The 22,665-nt window shown below is 41.3% G+C and overlaps 1 protein-coding gene across 2 annotated transcripts in view; it reads right to left on the bottom strand.

Annotated features, from left to right (window-relative positions):
* The window catches only part of RfC38 (replication factor C subunit RfC38), a 230,369-nt gene extending 225,472 nt beyond the window's left edge, over nt 1–4,897 (bottom strand). The window contains exon 1 of one of the 2 annotated variants that reach the window (XM_067134414.1): nt 4,460–4,897. In XM_067134414.1, the coding sequence (XP_066990515.1) occupies nt 4,460–4,540 (81 nt within the window). In that variant the 5' untranslated portion in view covers nt 4,541–4,897. The remainder of the gene's footprint in view (nt 1–4,459) is intronic. The other variant, XM_067134415.1, reaches the window with a different exon arrangement.
* Between the last annotated feature and the right edge of the window lie 17,768 nt (nt 4,898–22,665).

Raw genomic sequence — 22,665 nt, 5'->3', positions numbered from 1 at the left:
AGAGGTTCATGACCAGTCTCTCCATCCCCTGAGGTTTTCTACAAGAAAGACACGTGCTGTAGTGCCTGGAGACTGGTCCAACATCGGTTTCACAGCAAATTCTCCTTTGCTCAGCATGGCTTGCACTTCTTGCTGTAGTGCAGTGTCCTTCTGACTGATCCTGAAAATAAGTCTGAGATGGACCGAGAGTAGGTGAGGAGGCCGAGGACTCGGCGGGTAGTAGATATCCCTCCCGGCGACATCCACTATCCAGGTCTCGGCTCCATGTCGCTGCCAAGTTGCCCAATGGCTCAACAGGCATCCCCCCACCTTCGGCAGCTTTTGGGGGGGAACGCCGCCCCTAGCGTGTCCCCTTCTTCTTCTTACCCTTGCCCCCTTTACCGGCTTAGAAAGTGGGCTGAAAAGGGGCGTGGAGTGACCGCTCTCTTCGAGGAAGAAGAAGGTGTTTCTCGATCCCTTCAAGACTGGGACTTAGGCTTGAGGAAGCGCAGCCTGGCCCGGAAGACTAGGCCACAGTGGAATGCAAAGACCGGGAGGTCTTGGCTACCGCTCTGGTGGACAAGCTGGTCGCTGTCATTGCACGGGCGCTGGTCCACCAGCCTGGGGGAAGAGAGAGGAGGAACCTAGCAATGGTCCACCGCAGGGCTTATAGCTGACTTTGGGACCTACAGACCTGGCGAAGCAAGAGGAACAGTATCCCTCTGCTTTAGCACAAGGTTCGCCACAGACCAAGAGTAGTCTGGTGGGCGCAGGTAGGAGATAGCCTTTACCCCTCAGATTCAGCACAGTCTCCCAAAGGCGATTCCTCCCCAGGTACACACACAGCGCCTGAGGAAGCAGCTACCTTCGAGCACTGTGAAGAACCACAGATTTGTTAAGAGATCAGCTTGGAAGGTCACACACAGGCTTCCAGTTGTAGCTTGCTGAGAGAGAGGTGGAGATGATTTCTCTGGCAGTCAATTGTTGCAACGACAGACCCGATCCACGAAGTCAGGTCCGGACACCTGGGTTAGTCATAACGCCTTCCACTTGCGTGTAGAAGCGCTTCTGCTGAGGCAGAGCAGAGGAGGAAGAAGCTAACCAGCATCAAACGGCGTAACTGTCTTGCCCAGACACAAAGACCGCTGCTCACTCCGGCTCAGCACCCTCGGCAAGCGGACTACGGCAGCCCCACCGGGGGCCTTGGGTTCCTTCTGGTCCCCGGTAGCGATCTGGCGGCGTGACGCGGACGACCCACAGACGAGGCTGTGGTCCCTTCCCCGAGGTCACTGTGCTGACGGTAATCAGTGCGATAACCTCCGCAAAGTCCTCTGTATTTCGGGGTGTCCGTGATACAGCAGAGGACCCGAGTCCCTCCAGAGTGCGTGTCCTCCGAACTACTCTCCCTGCAGGAGGGACAACCTCGGCAGACCCCCGTGGACCTTCCTGAACCACGCAGGCGTAAGACCTGGTCGAGCTGAGAACCGAGCCAGGTTCGTACCCCCATGCGGTAGAACTCTGATGAGAACACTCTCCAGAGTTCCTCCTCCGACTGCTACTTCTGAAGAAACCGGAGGGGCGAGGGGCCAGGCGAAAGATCGGGTGTTCACTGGTTTACTGGCAGAACCAGCAGAGGCAGGGCCGAGAGCAGCACTAACCCCTAGGTGATGACGAGCTCTCGGTCGAGGAGGCTGCGCGAGCCCAGGCGAAGCAATCTCTCCCGAGGAGAGCGGATGCTCGGCGAGCCGAGCAGCGCCGCCCCGGAGCCAAGCTGGACGCGCAGATGTGGTCGGGACTGGGAGGATTTAGCCGCGTTGGCTGGCGAGCTTCAGGTTGGTTCCTCGATCGCCGCCCCAGTCTTCGGAAAATGCAGCCTCTCAGGAAGACTCCGGGCAGGGACCTCTTCTCCACCTCTCGGCGCTCGCCCCACGGGCCGGCATCTATCCCAGAGCCTGACTTGGCACTTAAAGGAGTGCCAGCAGGAAGAGCCGAGCACCTGCATGCCCGGCTTCTTCGTTCGCCTAGCTTTCCAGGCCGGCAGAAAGTTTTCTCCCAGATTGCACTGGGTACCCGGCACTTGAGCAACCGCTGCTAACCAGGCACCTGACGCCGACTCGCTGGCCTTATAGCCAGGAATTTCTTTAGGCGCAGTGGGGGGTGCAGGCCTGGTCTGCACGCCTCTGGCTCCCGATGCCACTGACCCGAGGCCAGCAGCAGTTCCCGGATTCGAGGATCGAAGAGCCGACGAGAGATCCCACTGTCTTCCTGTGGAAGAGTCAGACCCTTGGAAGCCTTGGTGCGAGGCTTCTTAGGGCGGGGGGAGAGGCAGGCTTCTTCTTCTTCGGCTGCGAAGCCTCGGAAGGAGAAGCGGAAGAGGCAGCAGACGAAGACGACGATGATGACGAAGATGAAGACAACGACACCTTCCTAGACCTCTTCTTCTTCACCATCTGCTTCAGGAACGCTGTCAGGTCCCCAAGCCAGGAGAGCGTGGCCGAAAATTCAGGAACAGCAGGAGGGGCTGCAGCAGAAGGTACATCCTGGGCAGAGACCGCAGAGCTCGAGCCAGCATTTGCCTGGGTGGAGGCAGCCACGCGTCGGCCAGGAACAAGAAGTGGGCGGCCGAATGCGTGGATAGTCGCACAGGCCACGCCAGACTGATGGAAGGATGGGGACAGAACAGACGAAGGCCGGGCTGGTGCTAAGGCGAGGAACAGTGGAAGTAACAGGCCAGTGGTCAGCAATGGGGCAGCGAGATAGTCACATACGGGAACAGATGACGCTACCATGGTGGGGCCAGCTCACGAACGTGGGGCCACAGGAAGCCAGGCGTGAAGGTACAGCCGTGTTGCAACGCAGGGGATGCCGATACCTGGGTGTCAAGGTGTGATGCTACCGACATGAGCTGTGCAAAACCTGACATGGTGACGGCCGTAGTAGTGGCTGTCGCTGCCGAGTGAGTGGTCACCAGCCGGGGCAGGCCAGTCCTCCAGTGACGTGCCAGGCAGGCCCAGGTGTAGCCAGGTTGAGGCTGGGCTTGTAGCCTGGCTATCCAGCCTGAGACCTGAAGTGAGAGTCGGGTTAGTACAGGAAGCCTCACTGGTCCGAAGGAAAAATTCCTCTGAACGTGGGAAGAGACCTCAGAGAGGATGTCCCAGTCCAACTCTCCCCCACGCCCTTCCACAAACGATGAAACGAAAGAGGATGGGGAGGGGGAGTCCTCACCTGAGGGAGAGGGAGCAAGAAGGGGAAGTTCGCCGGGAGGGAGAAAGAAGTTCACATTCTTCGCCACCACTGAGTCGCCGGGGGCGCTCTCTGATACCCTTGCAGGCTTCACGACGGTAATCTGCTCTCCTCCCCGGTTCCTCCCATTGCCTGGGACCAACAGCAACACTCACTACAAGGGGTCGCCGCCGCGGAATACACACGCCCCTGCAAGATGTACAGAGGCTGTGGGTCCAAGCGTCGATTCTAGACCGGGAAAGAGTAACATTTTTCCCCACCCCAAACATACACGTCAGATAGGAAGGCTTGGGTTGGTATATCCATAACAAGAAAAGGTAATATTCCCACCAAATGATGAAGAAAAGAAAGCTGTCAGGCAGAGAGCGGCGAAGAACAACGTCCGTGCGCTACGACGGCCGAAAGCAAATTGGAATGTTTACATCTGGGCAGGCGGTACTCCCGCCTCCCTGACAGTAGTTAACTGCCTAACCACCTTGTTTGAAGTTCAACGCCGTTTGGCCTATGCCTGAAAGTAATTTAATGTAAGACCCAGGGTTTGTATATTGCAAGTCAGAACAACACTTGCTAATGATACAGACTCTGAATCCTCGAAACCGAGACAGGACACTTCAGTATTACTTGAGGTTCTAGGGGTGAAGCCTCACGGCCAGGGTAGTACACCGCCCAACACAGGTTAAGAAGGAAGGTCTGTAAGGTCAGGAGAAACAGCATTCTTGGAAAAGGTTAGATTTCAGGCCTACCACTCACCATGTCTCCAGACCCAGAGACTACTCTTGCACCTGCTCCTGAACGCACCTTCCCCAGACGTAGGCTAACCGAGTACCGGGACCTTCCCCTGAAAAAAGTGGGGCGCCATATCCTAAAGACTAGGCTAGGGCTAACTGTAGATTTTTTTTTAGTAATCTCATAGGGCTATGTTTCCTACACCAATTACTCAAGAGGGGCTAACCTAACCTAACTTAACCCGACCTATCCAGTCCCCAACTTGACCAAAAGATTTGCATGTGCCGAAATTTGCTCTGAACCAATTGGCTGGGGGCCTGGAACCCCTGCTGGCCGCCTACACCGATCAAAATGGTCACCTAGTCTGTTACCTGTGAAAGCCCTGACCATTGGTGACTAGCCTACAATGCCTCAGAGGCCACCATACGACTAGACGCGTTGGTCTCATTGAGCAACAGGTCAGGGCGGCAGCCCAGGCTGAGAATGGCCTCATCCTGCAGCCTCCACTTACCAGTTTCCTGAGATGCGCCGCTTGATCCTTGTAATCCAGTCGGCTCATCCCTAGACGGTATTTGTTCACCCACAAACTCATTGTCTGTCACACCTGATGACCAACTACGAGAAACTGAAGGTGTGTTGAAGATAGAAAGATACTGTTTTGGAAGGTGAACGAAGGCAAGTGGGCAACGAAGGCCAATTGAAATGCAACCTAGTTTCTTCATGTTGAACCGACAGACATTGAAAAGCACTTTTTTGTACTGGAACACAAATTACTCAGAAACCAATTAACTGGCACAGCAGCAATAATAATGTAAGAACGGCACAAGAAATGAAACATAGAAAACTGACAAAACTAAAAGATCAAGATAAACAAAATTGACCAATTGTGCATATAATATTTTTAAAGCATATATCAATCTGCACCGTCGCGCGAACTCGGGGTCTAGTCACAGAGGTTCAGATTCAGGCCAGTACTAGACTTGACTTTGTATCGGCACCTCCTGTCTCTTAATCCTTTTCCTGAGCTCTTATGACGCAGGTTTCATCTAACCCAAAACCGTTATTTATCACTGATCAATAGTTTAAGGTTATACCTACTTGTACAAAGATAAATCTAAAGTGAGTTTCAGCATTAATCTGACTGTTATTTTTTTATGAATAAAACGAGATATCAGTGTCAAAAAATCACATTTATCTCTTTATAGTCAAAATTTCCTAGTTTTCTTGAATACTTATTTTGATGTATTTCCTCAGTTTCTGTGAAAAATACGTTGATGTGATTGTTTGTCTGACAGAAGTGCTTTTTATTATATTAACTATAGCAATGAGTTTTGTATAAATTAGTACATTAGTAGAGGTGTTGACCTTTTTCGCAAATTTCCATTCCATCTCTATAAAATTAAATGACGTCTGATTGCAGTGTTGTCAAACTTTCCTTGTGGAGAATGTATATGTTGTTTTCTTTGTTGTGGTACACATGCCAGTGGATTGCTTTGCTCTTCTGGATTTAAACTCTTAGTATGTTGGGTTATTGATTAAACAATCCTAATGTTTGTGTTTAGTTGATGGTTTGTTACGTAAATCTCTGTAGTTTTGTAGATGTGACAACTGTGCTATCCAATGTACTGCTCCTGAGTTTTCCTTCCAGGGTGGGAAACATGAAGCTCTGCCTGTTTCAAACTCCAGAAAGGCAAGTTGTAGAAGAAATTCTCGTAAAATCAGCCCCCATCGCACCGTGAACTGTCGTCGTGATTGCAGTAATTTTTCCATATAAGAATATTCTGAAACTCCCTTTCTGCCATTTATGTTTTCCTCTATCAAAGAATGTAACGTTTTGTCAATTTTTGCAGTAATATGTTAATTTTAGTTTCTTGTTTCTTAATGTAACTTGATGATTGTTGTGTCCTTTGGAGTTAATTATATGTGTTAAACTTTAAATGCGTATTTATGAACCCGTGGCATCACCCAAAAGGAATTGCAGGAAATATAGTTGATTGTTTCTCAACTGCACTTGTTGAAAGAAGATAATGTTTCTGATCATGGTACATTTAAGTAAATAGTAAACTCTCAGCATCAACTTGGTCTCATTCAAAGCTAGGGCAGGAGGGCTTAAGGTTGAATGAAATCGTACCGAATGTGGGCCTAAAACTTTAAAGTTTCACCACATTCTTTGCTAGTTATAGTAGTATTTTGCTTTGGTCCTTCGAACGAACCGGATGCCATAACGATTCACAAAGGATTTTTTTGGATGTTAAAGATAATTTACGATAAAGTTCACGTTGGTGATGGATGGCTGCAAAGTTTTATCTTATGTAGGGCTGGTATCGTGTCCAAAGTATTTGGTGAGCAGGGTAAGGTATTGAATTACTTGGAGTGTTTTGCCAAGTAATCTAAGTTGTTTTTGTTCATTATTGTTCGTATTTAGTGATTACTCTGTAAAGCAAATTCTTGTTGAATTTCGTAGCCATTTTTGAACTTAGGTTTTCGTGACTAGATTTATTTTGTGAAGTGATGATTACTTGAAGTGTTTTGCCAAGTAATCTATTGTTTATGGAACATTATTGTTCGTATTTAGTGATTACTTTGAAGAAATTTTGTTGAATTTCAAATATTTTGAACTTAGGCTGCTGTGACCAGAGGCTTTTTGACCAGATGTATTTGTATGATGAAGAGCACGTGGTCAAATTATCATCATTCAGTAATGTTATTCGACCTATGAATAAGATTAGTTATATTAATCAGGTTTGTGATAATTTGCCATACACTTGATATTTGAGCAAGTTTTTATTGATCCATTGCACAAGAAAATGATTCCAAGATTAGGTAGTTATTGAAAGGGAAATTATTTCCTTACAAGATCGTTTGATGAGACAGATAACTGCATTGGCATACTTAATACCGTACCAATCTTGTAATATGCGAACGTTATCTTTACGATAGTTTGTTGATTGTTTGAAGATAGTTTATCACAGAATGTGACGATTATTTCACAGACAGTGAATAAGATAGCTTATGTAGAAGTTATAGAGCAAATAACTAGATGTGTATGAAAAACATTGCTGGCCGCAATGGAAACTATGAGCGATTGACGGAGATATAAATCAACAGCCCAGTTTATTCTCTTCGGTTCTCACAACCCCTCCTCCCTAAACTCCTGCAAACAAGATACCTAATTGGCAAAGAACAATGGCTTGCATTTTGTGGATGATATTTAACAGTTTAGTTCACGATCGTAGATATTTCCAACGGACGTTTTATTCTCAGAGCTGCCACATAATGCCTTTAAGCCATAGAAGGTTTACAAGTCGTCACTAATGCCAAATTTATCGCAGCGTGGCTGGTTCATAATCTTAAAATATAAGTATGATAACAAGGACAAACTGAACGAGATCATAATCCAAATTAACGCATTTAGTCCCTCTTCCCAGTCATATAAATTTATATTTGAACACGTTCAATTGAATATGAGAAGATTATCTTACAATGAACACATTGAATTTGATGTAGAGGCCGTTATGAACCCCATTTTCTAGTATAATATGCGAGAAATTATCACCTGAAACATGTGGCTATATTAATAAACATAATAGTATGTCTCTGGATTTGGCGCAAATTTCTATGGTTTGAAATATGTTTATAACTAATGAATTTGTTACTGAAGGTGAGAATTCTAATAAGAGAAAACGTGATCAGGCACTATTCTAAAGTGATTCCTCAAATGTGCAAAAACGTGCAGAGAGCACAACAAAGTAACAGTAAGCCTAGGCAATAAAGTAGTTCTACCTATAATTGTGTGCTTTGTCATCTGAACATGCCTCTCACATTGTAAGATTTTCAAAACTCATTGATAGTAGAAGGGACAGGAGTTAAATATTTAATAAGACGGTGCTTGCTTGCTCTAAAGGAGGTCATTTATTCTCTGAATGTAGAAACAAACTGGAAATGTAATATATGTGATACTTCATTACCACGATTGAAGAAAATGAGAAACCCGTTACACCTGCTCACCAAAGTTAAGATGTAAATAGTACTAATGTTAGTAAGTCAAATGTTAATTCTGGGAAATCTCATAATGATTCTAAAGGTGCTGTAAGTAAAGGTGATTCTGTAGTTATGAATTATTTCAAAATGATCATCAGATTAATAAGATTTGTTTCTGACTGCTTCTTCCATTGCTAATGTAATTGTGTCAGGAAATGGACATTTTCGCCCCTTGGGAGAGCACTTTGACTTTGGTGCACAAAGAACGTTTATTGCAAAGGAATTAGCTCATGTTTAGTCTACCGTCCATAGCAACAGTAGCCTTAAAGGTAAAACCATTTGGCAGTGACATGGAAGTTAATTGTAATATAGTAAGAGTTGTGGTGAGACTAGGTAAGATTCGTACTGTCATTAATGCCATTGCATTCGATAGAGTTACATTCCAGAATTTGTTCTCTGTGTTTAAGTAAGTCAGCTGCGTTCTGATTTATAAAAGGCATAAAATTAGCAGATAATGATTTAAATTGATGAAGTGAATGGTATAGAATTAGTCATTGAGCTGATTACTATGGGAAAATTCATTCACAAACACAACTTGCCTGGAACAGCAGATATTGAATAGTTCTTGGTGGTGCACCAATTTTGACCTCTTCCTAGTTGGTCTTATGACGATGTAGAATCTAATGAGATTATTACATCAAATGTATGTTGTTCAAGAATAGAAGTAGAGTGAAATCCCTATTAATTCTTGCTGTGAATTAGAAAATTATGTGGGATTTAGAAAGCAAGTTGGTATTCTGTTGTCTGAAATTAGTCCTGAAGAAAGAGAATCAGTTAAGGTTTTGCTGATAAAGTAAAAAGGGTTGACAATAAGTATGAAGTGTCTTGCCATTTAAAGATGAAAGAGACTCAATTGTTAACTATAGAATAGCCATTGGTCAATTAAATTCTCGCTACATAGATTCGAATTCGACCTCCTTGTATGCTCATTATGATAAGATTATCCAAGATTACGTTCAGTCTGGGTTTATAGAATTAATTCCTCAGGCTCCCTATTGTGTGTGGGCATTATTTAATCTCCACCATGTTGTATTGAAGGATCTGTGAACAACTCTGTATTCGAATAGTTTTAATGCTTCTTCCAAGGCTAAATAGAATCCTTCTCTTAAATGACGTTTATTAACTGGTCCTCATTAACTAATACAAACTTTTGATGCCCTGCTGAGTTTCCAAACTGTGCAGCTGTGATTCTGTGATATCAATAAAGCTTCATGATAGGCATTTCACCTGACTGTCGTGGATACAGATTTCTATGATAAATTGATCCTCTGATTTGAAGCTCACTGTAACTTACCGGTTTTGTGTAGTTTGTTTTGGAGCTACATGCTCCTTTCTCTTGCAGCAAACCCTTTGTACTATTTATCTTACATGATAATCCCCTTGCATCATCTCTGATGAAGAATTTCTATGTAGACAATTTTAGTAAACTTTATATGATGTGTCAAATCTTGATGGATGAGTATTCATAGGCACAATGATTCTTGAAGATGCTAATATGCTTCCTATAAGAATGTACGTAATGATTCACAGTTTAACAGAACCATAGATGTTATCAAAGAAAGAGTGAATGTTTCAGTTTAGAGATTTTAATGACAAGATGAGATGTCACTGAAGGAAGTAAATTGTGAGTATAGCACCTTTAACCAAGCGAAAGGTCTTACTCACAAGTAATAGCTCGAATGTTTGATCCTCTAGGATTATTGTCACCAATACAGGTGAGAGGTAAATATTTTCTTAAATGTTTGTGAGTAACTACGGTGGAAGGACCTTCACAGAATCATTATGTTCAAGGTTTGATGAAATTTGCAAGCAAAGTTAGAAATGGTGAAAGTTGAAAGCTCTTAGGTTTGTTGTACATCCTGAAGGGTCTCCTGCACTTACGTATTTTGTGATGCTCTACAAGGCATATGGAGCTGCTTCATGTGATTGATTTCAAGAGAAGTGTAAGCATCATTGGTCAGTAAGTGTAAAGTTGCACCAAACTCCTAAACAGACTATTCCGTTTGAATTGACAGCCTTTGTCCTTTGGGTAAAAGAAACTTATTGGAAGATTTAATGCAGAATAATGATTTGAGATTGAGCCTTGCACTCTGGAGTGACTCATGGTTTCTCGGTCAAGTTGGGTGAAGAATAACAATAGCAAATTCATGTACGAAACAGAGTCACTTAAAATTAATGAATTCAAGTTCGCTACGGTATACCCCTCTAAGGATAATCCAGCTGGGATATTTTATCCAGAGGGGTAGTACTAGTAAAGATTTAGCGCAAAATTCCTTTATAGGAATGGCTCAAATGGCTTTTAACTGCGATTATCCCAATCTTTATTGTACAGAAACTGTGCATGTTAATGAAATTCTTTCAGAACCTAAGTTTGTTAACCCTCCAACCCCATTAATTGACATCCCACGTTACAGTAATTTGGCAGCCAACGTATCATGAGGTCATTGCTTTTTCTTAATAAATGCAGTAAAGGTTCTAAGTTTGTTGTTAACGAAATGAAAGCACTTGTCCTCCTTGAAACAGAAGCAACATTTTCATCACCAGAATGTACTCTCTGTGATAAGAATTCACATGGAGTGTCCATGGATATTGTAATTTGTAATCAGTTGAACTTATTTGTTGATGAGGAAATCTAATTAAACTGAGGGTCGCTGAAAAACGCTTCCATGTCTTATGATACTCAGTGCCCAATGTTATTAGTTTCCAGAAGTTATTTTCTAACAGTGTTGATAGTTGAACATTTGTAAGATGTACATCATCACCACAGGTGTCACCTGTACTGGTATTGCTGAGAGAAATCCTTTGGGTACCAAAGCACGATGTTATCAAATCGATTCTGTCAAAGTGTGTTTTGTGTCAGAAGTGACCAAGAAACGGTTGTGTTTAAGCTCCCTCCTCCACCATTACCCACAGAAAGAGGAGATATGATAGATCTTTCCAATCAGTAGGAGTTGATTATACTGGTGCTATTAATGTTTTTGATCGCAGAGACTGGTTTGCGAGAAGGCTCGCAGCGTTCATTTACCCGTAATTACGAGTAGGTCGGTTCATTTTGAATTGACTCATTCCATGACTGCTTCCGATTTCCTACTGGCTTTTCGACGCTTTGTAGCATATCATTCTCTGCCGAGTCTGATTATATCTGACAATGGTAGGAATTTTGTTGGATTTAATAATTTCCTGAAGGAAATTATGGATGAACCAGAGGTAAAGTCATACCTTGAAGGAAATTGTGTTAATTGGAAGTTCATTACACTGGCGAGCCCTGGTCTGCTGGATGTGGCTTATGAACGCTCATTATGTTCTAAAGTGGATGTTTGTCCAAAAGTCTTAGACACAAACGTATCCTTTTGAAGAGTTGGAGAACTCTACTTGTTGAGTTTCAAGCTGTGATAAATTCTCGACCACTGACTTATCTCTCTCTGATCGAGATTGTGAGGCTTTTTGACTCTCCATGTTACTTTATGGGCGAAGATTTGTATTTCCCTCTCCTAAATAATTCAGCAACTGATGACCCAGATTTCATGAGTTCAAGTGATCTTAGAGAACAAATATTTTAGATTAGTTTATCAGTGCTAAGAAAATTTGAGAACTCTTAGCAAGAGGATTATTTAGTGTCCTTGAGAGAGAGACATTTTACCTTAGTGATTATCTCTGCAAATGTGAAGGTTAGACATAGGATGGTAGACTTAGAAGATCATCTGGGAAAGGCTATAGATCCTCCCTCTCATTGGGTAAGGTTACCCAGCTGTTTCATCGTCTGATGGTGTGATTAGGTCTGTAGAAGTGAGTGAATAATAAACTTATACATGATCAATCACAAAGCTCGTACTTCTGAATTACCTGGAGAGGGAATTTGATAGTGTCGTAACTCAGAAAGCCAGATAGTGTGCCTCTGAGTGGTACTAGACCTTGACATGCAGCAGCAATCCGCTGTGATCAAGAGAGAGAGGATTTAATTTCTATGGATGTACTCTAAAATGTATATTTGATTTAAATTTTGATGTGTTAAGATGGTCACAGCTGCATAGCGTTATCTAAATTGAATTCTGCCTGGTGCAGTTGTGATTACTTCTAATTATGATTCTTTCTTAGAATGCTGCAATTTGTCATTTATTCCCCTTGAATAAAATTTCCTCCTAGTTTTCTTGAATACTTATTTTGATGTATTTCATTTCTGTGAAAAATATTATTTATTGTTTTGCTCCACAGAAGAAGCTTTTTATTATATTAATCCAGGCAATGAGTTTGTATAAATTAGTACATTGATATTTAAAGTAGTAAACACTCTTTCGCAAATTTTATCCATCTCTTTATAAACTAAATGACGTCTGATTGCAGTGTTGTCAAACTTCTTCTTGTAGAGAATGTATATGTTGTTTTCTTTGCTGTAAGGGCACATGCCAGTGATTTGAGCTTGCCTTCTGACGAACCTTTTTTTTGTATGTTGGGTTACGATTAAACAAATTTAATGTTTGTGTTTTAGCTGATGGTTTGTTACGTAACCCCGTAGTTTAGATGTGACGAACTGCAAGTATCCAATGTACTGCTCCGAGTTTTTCTTCCAGGGTGGGAACATGAAGCTCTGCCTGTTTCGCAGCAAACTCAGAAAGGTGTTGTAGGGGCAGGCCTGTAAAACGCAGCCCCATCACCTCGTGAACTGTCGTCGTGATTGCAGTAATTTCTTCATAAGAATATTCTGAAACTTTTTCTTGCCATTTATGTTTTCCTATCGAAGTAACGTAACGCTTTGTCAATTTTTGCAATATAGCTGTTTTCGTTTGTCAACTGATGATTGTTGTGTCCTTTAAATATTAATTATATGTGTTAAACTTTTAAATGCGTATTTGTGAACCCGTGTGGTATCACCCAAAAAGAATTGGTGCAGGAAATATAGTTGATTGTTTTCTCAACTGCACTTTGTTGGGAAAGAATATAATGTTTTTGATCATGGTACATTTAAGTAAGTTAGTAAACTCCTCAGCACTGTAACTTGTCTCATTCAAAGCTAGGCAGGAGGGCTTTAAGGTTGAATGAAATCGTACCGAATGTGGGCCTAAAACTTCAAAGCCAACACATCAGAAAAATTAAATTCTATTTTTCAAAAGTACTGAATAGAATTGACAAATAAATTTCATAGAATCTTTGTTTATTACAATATAAACAAAATCTATGAAGGATTTTTCCATGTTTTCAATATTTTTTTATAAATATATATATAAATATACATTTTTTAAGTTTGAAAAAAATATAAAAAATTGAAAATAAACTTTAGAAAAACCTCCATACGAAATATTGTAAATTTATACCTCTTTTATAACGATGTATTTGGATTTGAAATCGGTTGATAAATAGCGGAAAAAATAGCTTGAATGTCAATAAGTATAGTTTGAGATATCGATGCCCAAAAGTTTGAAGTGAGATTATGAAGGAAAACAAAACATTATTGCTTTCTTAATAGCAGTTGTCGCCATTGGATACTTATTTGGAACTACTCTAAATTACTTGAAGAACAAACTACCTTTCTTACCCGATACAATTTTCTGCTCATTACCGCAAGCATGGCCCCAAGTCCCCGCCCCAATTAGGGGGTATTAATCACTCAAGGTGAGGGTGTCAGGAGGTACCACCTCCTTCCTTGTCGCCTGGTTTAACTTTTGCGATTCTAAAAGCTCCTCCTCATAATCTTCACTTTTTCTTTCTTTTTTCTTCTGTCTCTTATTCTTCGGTTTTGCTTCCGATTCTTTCGTTAAGACTTTTTAGTGATCTCCCTAATTTCATTGCTTGTGCCAAAACAAAGAGGTTAGAAGATCACTTCTCTCATAACCAAAATTATGTTCTAGTGTAGTCACTTCTGGCTGCAAATATGACTTTTTCAGGCCAAAAACTTTACCTTAGACATTTCATCCACAGTCTGCTGTGAATGGACTCATTTGGATTTTGTGTCCATCCAGGTAGGCATCTCTTTTGTAGTTCTGATCACTCATGTCTCTGAATACCTGACGTATGTGGGCCAAATCAGTTCTTTAGGTATATTTCTCAGGTGTTTTTTCTAGTGTCATGAGAAGGTGGTTCTTCACCTAAAGCCTGTGCCCTGGTTGTAAAACACCATGACTCGGTGCCTTGACACATTTTATGACCACCTGGGTCTTGTCAGATGATATCATATGGAAATATGCTGCCCAAACTGCCCTCCTCATGATATCTACACTTGTATTAGTATGACTTCTCAGGGCCCTTCCATAACATCCTTGAATGTATTCAATGAGCTTTTGTGTTAGGGAGATTTCTTCCAGAAAAAGCTCATTTTCCTGAGCTTTCCAGTTTTAGTCATCGTTATCTCACTCAACTCTTTCTTTAGCTTCATCAAGCGATAACCCATCCTCTTCTCCGCATGGTTTATACATTCTTGTTTGCTTACTTTAACACTGATATATGGGCCTTCTCCATTATTCAGTTGACATACAGCTTTATAAGCACTCGAGTTCCAAGTCGCTTACAAATCTTGCATACCGGAAACCAAGATTTTCTGATCGAGACCACATTCTCACTGCTTGCTCTGCTTCCATACTTCCTGATTTACCATCAAAATTTTTCCCACAGTCATGACGTTTTTCCATTCTCAGAGAGCACGTTTTACAATAGTTACTGATCACTTCAAAATCTATTACTGTACCTGTAAATACTTCAATAACAAAACCATCCCCACATGTGACTTATGCCCACGAGTGCTTTCAGGTGCCGTCAAAAGACACATCAATGTTTATAACATTATTTTCGTCTGGCACTGCTCTAGTTTCTTTACATAAAAATCATATACAAAACTTATGAGCCTTAGCCTGTATTTCTTTGCTGAAATGTTTTTTGGTTGCATTTGAATATATTTGTTGTATCTATTATATGATCCAGCACTATGATCACCACCAATCAAACCTCCTCCCATTTTTCTTAGCCCTGCACGACCAGTGCCATTGTTCAATGAAAGAAAACTTCTCGCAAATTATTGTGTGTGTATTGTTGATGCTTTTTTCCTTTTCCATAATTTTGGTGGAACTTGGTTTAGTACTCTATTACAATGAATTACACACAACTTCAAAGGTAGTATCCCATCTGTCCTTTCTATGGTGACTATTTCTAAGCTATTTTTTTACATTTTCTCTTTGGACATTTTAATACACTTACTAATGCTTTTAGCTGTCTCATTACTTATGTAATGAATATCATCATATTCTTTGTTCGATTTTCCTCATCCTCGTCTATTGACATCAGCTGAGATCGAATTTCTGAGGAGGAAGTGCAATCACCATTCAAAGTAGGCCCTGATGATGATGATGATGATGATGATGATGATGATGATGATGCAGTAACTTCCTCACAGACAGATTCCTCAACAATATCTTCCATTTGGCCTATTTGCTCTTGTTCATTTGGTAATGACGAATCACTAACATTTGGGTCACGCGGCACCAACATCACTTCACTATCGCCGCCATGCGTCTCATGACTGTCCTCACTTTGACTGCTTTATGCTTATTTGCCCACCTAAAATGAGATGCCACTGTCATATTTTTCCTTCTGGCAGCTAAGGTACTTTCTCAGTTTGGGCATTGTGGAAAGTTAGTCAAGAACCCGGCATTTGAAAACTCGGAGGGTAAACACAAAACAACTCAGAGGGCAAACAAAACCACACAGAGTAAACAAAAAGCTTCAGACACTTCCGTTTCACGAGGAGCACTGAAATGATAGATTAGTCATTGTTCTAGCTGCTGTGTGATTTACAGATATGATACATTGCTGCCAAACGTACGAATATATAAAAAAATAATTGAAAAAATTGCCCCTATGCAAAAGCAATGCACAAGATGAACCTACATCGTCTGCATTAGCAGACGATGCAGTTAGGTGATATCACCATTTAAAAACCGATATATCTTCTTATATATAAGAATTATTGCCTGAAACTTCTTGAGGGCATGTAACGACATGTTTGCGCATAGATACAAGTAATATCTCGATTTTTGGTATCTGAAAGTTTTTATGTGTATACCCATGGTGGACTGCTACTTAATTTCTTGTCTCTTGCCTTCCACATTTTGTGTATTATTTCTTTCATTTCCTCCGTTCTTCCTTTACAAGCAGGATGTTCATACTATATTTCTCTCATTTTGTTTTTTGGTATGGCTGCTGTAACTCTTTTCTCTTTTCCATCAAGAGCGTTAATTCATCTGCTGTCCTACACAACGTGCATACTGTCTGTCTTCCTCCATGCTTTTTCTCATAGTTTAGGGGAAGGCAATATGCTCTAGCTCGTGTAAATTGCTCCTGGAAGCTTTAAGGGGATCGGCCGGTTTCCGACTTTTTAACGACAGGTTGTTGATATATAGGGGTTTGTTAAAGGATATTGTGGGAACTTCTGGGAAAAAATTTTGTTCAGTGACCTTAGGTTTTGTGACGCCAGAGCATTTTTCGGCCAAAAATGGCCCATTTTTCAAAATGCATCTTCCTCCTTTGCTTTTTGGTTTTAAGGGATGAGATTTGAACCACGTATAAAACACATATGGACCTTTCGATACAAAGTCGGATTTTTTATTTTTCAATTATTTTTCGAGATATGAATTTTTTTTGTTATGAAATTTTCCTGGAAAAATTACAGAAAAAAATTGCCAAAAATCAGAAACTCAAAATATTAAAAATCCCTGGCTTTATTTTTTAATCTACCATGTTTCCTCATATTATATATGAAATTTCATTTAGATTGGTCCAATACTAAGGAGGAGATACATTTTAAAGGCAAAAAAAAACTTATGTTTTGAGAAACGGGCCTTCAAAGTTTTAGTTACATAAAAAAAGTAAAAGGGCCTTCAAAGACTGTGTTACAATTAATTTTATGGTTTTAATTTTTATTTTTGGTTATTAATTAATGCAAAATTATTATAAATAAGAATATTAATTGATTATTTATGTGCCTAAAACACATTATTATAAATTTTAGGTTCCTGGTCCCCTGTCTGATCTTGTTGCAAGGTATTACTTAGGGTATCATAGTTGCCCCAAGCACTTTTTTATTAGTGTCTCTGGAATCCATCCCTTGCCAAATGGATCCTGGAAATTACTTTTACATTCACAATTAGGGATTCGTGATTCAAGTAATTCATCAAGTCTTGATTCACTTATTATGATCATTTTATTTTCACGATCGCCTATAATATCAGCCTCCGAGCTACTGCTTTCTTCTTCTAAAAATATCTTTGCCCTTTAGTAGTGACGAACGAATAAAGAGGCTTTAGGGGTAGATGTGGTTGGTCTCTGGTCAGCAGAGATCGCTGCCTGCACTGTTTGCTGGGCGACAGCTCTTCTCTCTCTCCGTCACTCCATTTCCCTCTATGGCACTAATTTCTTGAATTCTTTCTACTTTCGCCTGACTTTTCCACTTGGCTTTTCGGCATTCTAGCATGAAGTGAACTCTTGGACCTTTCAGGCACGGTGAAAAACAAAAACACCGCAGAAAATACAGAGTTCAGTCAAGGCTAGCGAGCATGAAAAAAACGTGTCCTTCCGGCTTGGAAGTTTATAGGCAACTCTCGGCCACAGTCGGCGTCATGGTATGATGTGTGCGTTGTCATGGCTAGAATAACTAAAAAGGTGCCAAGTAGGATATTATTGACATTATATATTTCATTTCAAAGGAAGTTTTCATAACACACATCGCAAAAAAACTATACCAGACTAAATCATTTGAGCTACTGGTGTTTTATGGGTATATAGTTATTGTTACATTTGAGGCCATAACTAGAGAAATAAGGCAAATTTTAGCATAATATTTCGTGGACACATTAATTCTTGAATGCTATACGAAGCCATAGAATTTTTTTCAGCAAATCGAATTTTTTAAAGATTTTTTGGGCTTTTTAGGCGGCCGATCCCCTTAACAGTTGTGACTGTGATTGAGAACCATGACTCGTTCTAAGAAGAAACGACCGCCGCCTTCTGGATATTTCACCGGCGTAAGCTCGCCCTCCATCAGCGAAGAGGAGAACCGGAAGCAGAGAGAACCATAGAGAGGGCCGACTTCCTATGTGCAGCGTAATTTGGCCACCATTTTTATTGTGTGTAACTGGAGCTGCAGTGACAGCAACGTTTTGTAAACGAACATGCTCTGAGTGCACTGCAACCCAGTGGCGTCGTAAGGGTTGCTGGCGCTCTGGGGAAAGTCTTTTATGGTGCCCCCAAAGGGGGCGGGGGCCGGGGGGGAGGGACCAAGGACTATTTTCATTTGAGTGTGCTAATCTTGACAGGAAATGTTTGCCTTCATTATTTGAGATATATTGTGTTGAAAACAAAGCATTCTAATTTGCATAATAATATCCTGGAATGATAGAACACAAACCAAATTTGCAAACTGAAATAGTTTATTTTACATATAACAGATATACTGTAATTAATCAATCATTAGCCCTCATAAATAAATTCCAAAATGTTGATAACTAAAATGTAGATTCTAGTAAAGCATCACAGTAACCAGTAACTCTTCATAACCAAAGACAAATGGCAAATTAAATAAATTTGACTAAAAAAAGGAGTTAAACATTAGGGACTACAGAGGGCTAAGCAAATCGTGAAAATGTACAATTTTTTGCCAGCATAGAAGTTAATACTAGAAAAAAAAAGATTTTGTGTTTTGTTGATAAAACAAAGACTGAATTAGTTCCCTTAATAAAGCGATAAAGCTGCTGAAAAAAGGCGGCTTATATTGCGGCCGATAAGAACAAAGAACTGACTTGACCTGAGGTCGAAACAATAAACAATAATATGCAGTGAACTATAAATACGAAACATACAGAGACACAATATAGATATGCCTGTGAATGAAGAAACATTGATACACAATGTGACATTCGTATAAATACCATAAAGTAAAAATGATTAAAATGCGTGACCTGGCATTTTAGGCGTGACAAAAGAAAACGGGAAGTCACCAAAGAAAACAAAAGATTAAAATGTGAAACACTGGCGCCGATGCTTAGGAATCAACATGCGTCAAAATAATGAAAACAAAAAGATTAAAGTGATGGATGCTTATCAACCATATGCAAGGAAATAAAACGGTATGAAGGTATTAGAATGTAAAGATAATTAGACAGATAATGATAACAGAAAACCTAAACAAAGAAGAGGATTGACAATGAATTGTAGGACATTAAGTATTGATGCTCGTTACAATGTGTTTACAGTTTTATCTTTCTAGCTTTTACAGCCGCAAATTTGTCTATCACGTCATCAAAGTTTATTTTGTTTGCGATCTCTTCCTCTACACTTAGAGTTAAAACTAACAATCTCTCTTGCCCCATAGATGTTTGCAGATGCGACAAGATAAGTTTCATCTTACTAAATGATCATTCACAACTAGCAATTGATACTGCAATAGTCAGCAGTATCTGAAGGGCAACTTCGATCGAAGGTTTGGGAAAACACTTTCATCCCCATATTGTACAATGAAACAAAGTAATTCCTGTGGGTTATTGATCAGAACATCATCTAGTGTTTTAAGCAGCATTCTGCAATCTACAATTTCGCTGAACAGTTCCAAGCTATCTAAGTCAGTGTCATATAAATTTGCAACATTAATGCACCTTTCTTTGATGTATGCTTCATTGGTTGTAGATAGCAACTCCTTAATATCCAAAAGAAAGTCAAACTTGTGACTGACGTCTTTCTCATTCGAGAATGAAAAAAGTTGCATAAATTAAAATTTCTTGCTATATTTTTCGTTGCAAAAGATAAATAAATAAAATACTTTATGTTTTGATAATAACATCAGCCTCGGCTTTACGAAAGTGCAGAAATAATTGTAGTCTGCCGTTCGTTATGCACAAAAAAATGCTCACGAAAGAAAACGAAACACTAGATTGGCGGGGGTGCCTATCCATTATCTTTGCACTGACTCACAGTCACTGAACCACTTATTTCATAAGTACGTAATAAAATTTGATAGTATAGTAATTAGCACATAATGATTACATTTATGCATAATGAACATTAAAGGAAGTCAATCTTCATTAAATATAAAATATGTACTGAAAACTCATAAAAACTTAAAGATTCTAAGTTACTAGTTTCATCACCCCATTTCCCCCAAAATAGGTGTCTTTCCAACTTCAATTTGGCGCCCCCTATATGCTGCGCCCGGGGACACATGTCCCTCCCCCCATCACGACGCCTCTGCTGCAACCCACTGTAGGGCCAACAGTTTGTCTTTATGCTGGAACACAACATACTGCCAATGTTTATTTATTTGACAGCTGTTATGATTGTTCATTTTATGCACGTATATCAGAAAATAAGGGTACAAATAGGCCTATTAAGTATGTAACAGTAAGAGGACCACTCAGATACATCACAGCCAAATGTGACTAGATCAGCAGAACAGACTTTGCTCCAAATAATACCTATTTAGGTCATTCCTTAGTGGGGTAAAAATTTTATTCTTATCAGATATTCTTACAGACATGTATACATGTGGTATATTTATAAACAAAAATAACCCATAAATGTTTAAACAGTCTTTCTTCCTTTCACTGGCTGCTTGTAAGGACCTTGGCCTTGTGCCCCAGTCCTTTCCCCACCACCTACCAGTGTCAGTGAGCCTCGCACTGGAGCATGAGGTCCCATACTCACTGGGCCATCCCTGCCTAAGCCCTCATCCATGCCCTTTCCACCAGTGGAGGAGAACGTCCCAAAGTTGGAGCAGTGGCTTTTGCACCATTTTTCGTCATCAGCTTTCAATACAGAGAGGGAGCCCCTCCCAGTCATGGAGGGCAAGCCACACCATATTCATCTACTGCCGGGGGCAACCCCCTATGCATGCCACACCCCAGCATCAGTGCCGAAGCATTGGGAGTCAGAAGTGAAGAAGCAGTTGGACCAGGACATCAAGAAGGACATCATTGAGGAGGTACCTACTGGTGAAGCAACAGAATGGTGTGCGAGGATGGTCGTTGTTGCCAAGAAGTCAGGTCAGCCCCGCTGCACTGTGGACTTTCAACGCCTTAATGTCTCCTGCAGAAAAGAGATGCATCACACCCCTGCTCTTTTCGACATGATCTCTGGGGTGCCTTTACATTCCTTCAAGACAGTGGCAGATGTGCATTGGGGCCTCCACCAGGTGGAGTTAGATGAAGAGAGCCGCAGACTCACAACCTTTATCACACCCTGGGGCCGTTACTGGTACAGAAGAACGCCCATGGGACACTGTTCAGCTTCAGATGCCTACACCAAGAGGTTTGATGACGCCATCAAGGACATCCCCCAAAAACACAAATGGGTGGATGATACTCTTCTGTACGACAACAGTGTCGAGTAGGCCTTCTGGCACGCCTACAATTTCTTGGACACGTGCCAAAAAGGGCATAACCCTCAAGCCATAGAAATTCACTTTCTGCTGAAGAGAAGTGAACTTTGTCGGATTCCAGCTGAGATGGGATTCCTACAGGCCCACTGAGGAGAGTCTAGTTGCCATATGGAGATTCCCTATGCCAGACAACACCTCTGTCACTGACATCAGGTCATGGTACGGCTTTGTCAACCAGTTGGCACCCTTCCTCGCTACTGCCCTGCTGATGGAACCCTTTAGAGACCTCTTGAAGAAGTCTACAAGCAAGAATGTGTACTAGGATAGCAACCTGCAAGAGAGATTCTGCCAAGCACAGGAGGCCATATGCAAGCTGGCCAAGGATGGGCTGGTATACTATGACAAATCCCGACCTACAGTGGCCTTAACAGATTGGAGCAGGGATGGGATCGGGTTTGTCATCCTGCAGCAGTACTGTGCTTGTGCCTTGGCTGATGTCCCATTCTGCTGCAAGGGTGGGAGACGTATCGCCTTATGTGGGAGCCACCACTTGTCGCAGGCTGAAGCTAGGCATGCTGCTGTTGAGGGAAAAGCCTTAGCTGTCACATGGTGTCTCAAGAAGGTCAGGCTACTCCTGTTGGGCTGTAATATTTGTTTCACCATATGTAATATTTGTTTATACTACTCGTGGCTTGATATGTCAATTGTCCTGGCTTACATTTGGAGGCTACCATTCATTTCAGGACAATTAACTCAGACTAGCCTATACATAACGACTCAATCCTGGGCATAGGCTAAACAAGTGTAACACACCGGTCTAGGTTAATAAATCCCGGATTACTCTTAGCTTGGACTGGTACTTGACGTCATAGACGGACGAATCTTCATTTTGTAGTTAGGGTTGAGGGAAACGCCGACTCCCGCGGGTTGTTTAATGCTTCTTAGTAGGTTACATGGTGTAAACAACTTATTTCTAATGTTCCTTCCATAATTGTTAGAACTGGTTCTTACATAGGTACTTATACTGGTTCTTGTACAGATACCCTATACTGGTTCCTGTAATACGAATGCCCTAGACTGGTTCCCTGTAATGCAAAAAGTTCATTTAGGACAGCCATCTTGTGCCATACAGCATGCAGTCCTTAGCCTAGGCTATGCTGTACTCATGCCTAACTTCACTGTTACATTACACAGTTGGCCTGGCTTTTCATGCATAACAGGCCTGGTAGAATATAATTCAAGAATTGATATATATTCATAAAATTATGGAAGAATATCGCACATCTCAGCCTACGAGCAACCACATGCAAGCTCATCATGGTGCAATT

Source organism: Macrobrachium rosenbergii, chromosome 36 (genome assembly GCF_040412425.1).
Source record: "Macrobrachium rosenbergii isolate ZJJX-2024 chromosome 36, ASM4041242v1, whole genome shotgun sequence".
Taxonomy (NCBI): Eukaryota; Metazoa; Arthropoda; class Malacostraca; order Decapoda; family Palaemonidae; genus Macrobrachium; species Macrobrachium rosenbergii.
Note: the sequence above shows the minus strand (reverse complement) of the source record. Positions and strands in the feature narration are given on the sequence as shown.